This window comes from Marmota marmota, unplaced genomic scaffold (genome assembly GCF_001458135.2).
Source record: "Marmota marmota marmota unplaced genomic scaffold, marMar, whole genome shotgun sequence".
In the NCBI taxonomy this organism is placed as follows: Eukaryota; Metazoa; Chordata; class Mammalia; order Rodentia; family Sciuridae; genus Marmota; species Marmota marmota.
Genome location: NW_026000249.1, coordinates 25,598,757 through 25,603,842, shown reverse-complemented (window position 1 = coordinate 25,603,842; position 5,086 = coordinate 25,598,757). Strand labels below are relative to the sequence as shown.

At 41.1% G+C, this 5,086-nt stretch overlaps 1 protein-coding gene across 1 annotated transcript in view; it reads right to left on the bottom strand.

Annotated features, from left to right (window-relative positions):
• Positions 1–5,086, bottom strand: part of LOC107144192 (cytochrome b-245 heavy chain) — a 34,150-nt gene that overhangs the window by 10,219 nt on the left and 18,845 nt on the right. The window contains 2 exon segments of the mRNA XM_048796388.1: positions 851–1,183; positions 3,389–3,621. Of these exon segments, the coding sequence (XP_048652345.1) occupies positions 851–1,183; positions 3,389–3,621 (566 nt within the window).

Here is a 5,086-nt window from a genome sequence, read left to right as displayed (position 1 = left end):
TATATATATATATATATATATATATATATATATATATATATATATATATCTCCTAACAGAAGAGTAGCTAGCAAAAATTTATCTTTTTGATCTTCAGATTCCTTGTCTACAATTACCGTTCCCCAGAAATGGGGATAGTGAGAACAATTATTCATTTGGGGGGGATTAAAAGAAACATTTCATGCCAAATTCTTAGCATAGAGCCTGATAGAGAACAAATGTTCAATAGAAGTTCACTGCTACCTTTATTATATTAGAATGTTAGAAGGTAAGATCCACAGATTTTTCTGACTAATACTCCCCACAGTACCTGAGATAGGTCCTCATATGCAATAGGCAGCCAAGAAATAATGGTTGGCTTAAATCAAAACCCACTGAACTACAGCAAACCTGTTCAACTAGCACATCATTAACCACTCTGCCTTGGGAGTTTTCCTAATTCACTAGTGATTGAGCCACAGGAGACAATACTATAGACCTTACCAGTGCTCTCAATATGTTTTTTGTTTGTTTATTTGTGTATTTTTGTTGTTGTGTTTTTGTTTTGGTACTGAGGATTGGACCTAGGGGTGCTTAACCACTGAGTCACACCCCCAGCCCTTTTTATTTTTTATTTTGAGACAGGGTCTAGCTAAGGTGCTTAGAGCCTTCCTAAATTGCTGAGGCTGACCTTGAACTTGGAATCCTCCTACCTCAGCTTCTGGAGTCACTAGGATTATAGGCAAGCACCACCCCATCTGGTTCAATATGTTTTATACACTAGCAAAGATACTCAGACTTGGTTGTATTTTTCAAGCTTGCTATAAATACCTGCACTGTAAATAGCAACTAATTGTGTGTAAGAAACTACAAGTGTTGCTAACTGATTTCTATTGAACTGACCTCTGCAGACAGGCTGACCACACATAAGTAAGGAAGTCACCATGTCCAGTAGGGCACCACACCTGGAAATTGAATGACATAAAGTCCTTGGCTTTGGAATTAAAACTTACTCAGCTCCGTGGATGGCAAGACCAATGAAGAAGATCACAAAGAGATGGTGTGTGTACCAAAACACTTCAAAGTAAGATCTCCGGATGGTTTTGGTAGAGGAGGTGATAATTAAGATAAGACACAGTGTTATGACAATTCCAGTGATGCCTGCCAAGCGAGTCACAGCCACATACAGGCCTCCTTCAGGGTTCTGTAAAATATGCACACACACACACACACACACACATTATTGTAGGCTCTCAGATGCAAGACTGCCCATTCACAAAGTGTCCAGTATACAGGACAATAGGTGTTTTCATCTCCCCCCCTTTTGGATAATACTAATCACCCCTCACAGAAACATATAGACACAGAGTAGATATCTCTAAATTTTAAAGGAAACTTACATGGTTGGGGAATCATAGAAAATATGAATTGATACCAGGGATTAAACCCAGGGACGCTTAATCATTGAGCCACATCCCCAGCCCAATTTTGTATTTTATTTAGAGACAGGGTCTCACTAAGTTGCTTAGGGCCTTGCTCAGTTGCTGAGACTGGTTTTGAACTCACAATCCTCCTGTCTCAGCCTTCTGAGCCACTGGGATTACAGACGCACCACTGTGCCCAGCTTAAAGACAGTTTTAAGGGAATATAAAATAAATCATTGACTAAAAGATGACCTAGAACTTTCTAAAGGTCTTTCTCCCTTTTATTTGGAAAAGGCTACAGTGCTTATAGATTTATAAATACATCTTAGGCTGGATTCCCCAGAAGTAGACCCTGAGATGAGGATCCATGAGCAAGAATTCATTATAGCCAGATGCAATGGTGCACACCTGTAATCCCTGCGGCTCTGGGAGGCTGAGGCAGGAGGATCGCAACTTCAAAGCCAGTCTCAGCAATTTAGTGAGGCCCTAAGCAACTTAGCCAGACCCTATCTCTAAATAAAGTATAAAAAGGGCTGGGGATGTGGCTCAGTGGTTAAGTGTCCCTGGGTTCAATTCCTGGTATCAAAAAATAAATAAATAAAAGAATTCATTATGAAGAATGGACCTTAAGGGAAACTGTAAAGGGAATAAAGAATAGAACAAGATAAAACAAAAAGCTAAGCAAGGGGATGGTCTCAGAACAAGTTTCACGGGAGAAAGCTTCAGCCCGATCCCGCAGGGGAACTCTGGAGGAAGTTACACCTCGGAGTTTATCCTGAAGAAGCTGGACTACTGTGGTCTGCTCTCATCAGTTATTGGCCAAGGGCTACCCAGGGAGAGGTAACCAACCAGGCCCTTTCAGATGTCTGAACTTTTGGGCAAAGGGATGCTGGTAGTCCCGGGGCAGTTTTTGCAGAAGGAAACCCAGGTATAGGTCATTGAACACACTCCAAGGAAGCACAGGTACAGTACAGGTGACTCAAGGAGATCTGGTCAGAGTGTGGTAGTGTCAGCTCACCATTGTGTTCATTTTGTGACCCTTATTATTACTGGGCAAACAATGAACAATGAAAAGAAGAATTATTCAAGATATCATAGGAAAAGAATTTGTTTTGTTTGATGCTGTTTAATTCTGTCCCTAAGAAGATCAGGCAATTTTTCTCTCATGTCACTTTGAGGATATGAATTTGAGCAAAATTAAATGTCTTCTCTTGTGATCTTTTCTGAACAGAAAAACATGTTTGAAATTTAATGCATAGTTATGAGATTTAGCCATCTTCCCAAGCCATTGGGCATTGGCTTGGAGCTTCTCTAATAAGCTTTGACATCTCCTGGGACAGGAGAAGTCCTTGCCTCTGGATACCCTCATGGCTGCCCAAGAAAACACTGAACTTGGGCTGGGGTTGTGGCTCAGTGGTACAGCACTTGCCTGGCATGCACAAGGCACTGGGTTCGATCCTCAGCACCACATAAATGTAAAATAAAGATATTAAAAAAAAAAAAAGAAAACACTGAACTAATTCTTAGTGTACCAAGGATTGCAAAGTAGCAGACACAGGCCACCCCTCAGATGCTGTAGGTTAAAAAAGAACAAAAGATCACTGTCAACTGTCAGCCAGTGGCTGGCCTGATGCTTAGGCCAGGGTGCTCCCTAATTCACAAAAGTACTTTGTAGAACACCAACATCTGGGATGGGGAATAGTAATCCGGAGGAATAGTAATCTGGGGTGGGGGTCTGCAAATTAATCCAAGCAGGCCAGATTTGCCCTCCATCTGTTCTTTTTTTTATTGTTTTATTTTTGCTTTTGTTACAAGGAATTGAACCCAGGGGGGTTTAACCACTGAGCCACATCCCCAGCCCTTTCTATTGACTTCTTTATTTATATTTTGAGATGTTATTGTTCCAGCCAAGATGAGTTCTTCACTCAGTGAAATCCTGTTTTAACAGCTTAGGGGACATCTAAATCAGGAAAAGAGAGGCTTACCTTAATTTTTTCTCGAGCAAAATTGAGATAATTTTCACCCTCTTTGTCTCCAATTTCAGAGAGTGCTATTGAATAAGGGTCGGAGTTCTTGACTCGGGCATTCACACACCACTCCACGTTGAACAGATGTGCAATGGTATGGATTGCTAAAGAGGGCAGAGAAGAGAAACAAAGAGGGTGAGGCATTTGCACAAATGTAGTATAATCTGGGTTTCTGGCCACAGCCTCTGACTCTATGATAAGTCACATAGACACAGAGGTGGCCTAGGATGCTAATAAACAAGAACTGACTCTTCATAACCCAGAGAGGCAAAGCTATTCTAGAGATGAAACAGACTCCTTATGAAGTATGAAATTCCTTCCTTCAAAACTGGCTATTTTCCTGCCAATTTGATTCTGAATTTTTGTGGAGCAATAAGCAAGCAGTATAGCCTAGCCTCTTTCCCCAGGGTGCTAATGGTTAATACCATTAATAGCGGGTAAGCTCCTTTCTGCTTTGTGGTTATGGAGAAATCACTTAACCTCTCTGATCTTGGTTTCCTCATTTGTAAAATAAAGGTGTTGAGCTACATACTCCTAAAGATTCAATCAATTTCTGAGAATCTACTGTGGTAGGATAGAGGAAATGAGAGATAGAAAGGAGATATAAAGGAAGGACAAGAATATAGAATTTTAATTCAGAGTTCCACATACTTTTCCAGGCCTGCTACTTCCACCTTCCTGAGAAATCTGTAAATCTATCTGTACACTGATAATCAACCCTTCCAATAATTAGATTCAGCAAAGAGAGATATATGATATAATGAGGAACTTATAACTTAGGGTACTTTCCAGAGTTATCTATTGATCAGATAACAAAGATCACATTAGCCTAAGGATACAGAGATTGACCAGACCACAAGAACCCATCCTGAGATCACCGGACTGATATCATTCCTACATACCTTTCCATACCCGCCCCTCTCCAAGTTTCCTTTAAAGCAGAGCTGGGAACCCCCAAAATGCATCTCCTCCTTGAGATGGCCCCCATTATCCCTCGAATGTGAACCTATTTTCTTAAATAAACCTGTCTATGCCTCTGACTGGCACGTGCTAAAATTCTTTTCCATTATGTATGCCAAGAACCCCACTGGCGGGGATCGGGTTCTCCCTTCTCTCTGGACACTGCTCATACCCTTCTTCCCAGGCACGTCTTCTCCTGTGACACTACAAAATCGCCTCAGTCTCTGAGAGGGTTAGATATGCCCTCATTCTCTCTCCCTCCTTAATATATTTGTGCTCAAACAAGAGAATTCTTTATATATGCCTAATAGCTGGCCCATTCACCTGACTCCATAATTACCTCCAGAGAGAGATGACAAATGTGAGTGCTTTGGTACAAACCAATGGCCACCAGTATGAACCTCTTAAGGAAAAAACAAATTGCATTTCTTTATTTCACTTTCACAGCATCTACCGGATGCCAAACACTGTTATAGGTGCATTATGATGACTTAATCCTTACCCTGACCTATTGATGTAGATGCACTTAATAACTGCTCCTCTCACAGATGAGGAGACTGGAGTATAGACTGCTATAAAACCTTGCCCAGGGTCACCAATCCCTCAAAGCTGGCTTTGAATGAAACCTATTTTCTTACCAATTTGACTTCCAATCTTTGTAACAGGATTTTGGCAGACATTCCTTTTTTTGGGGGG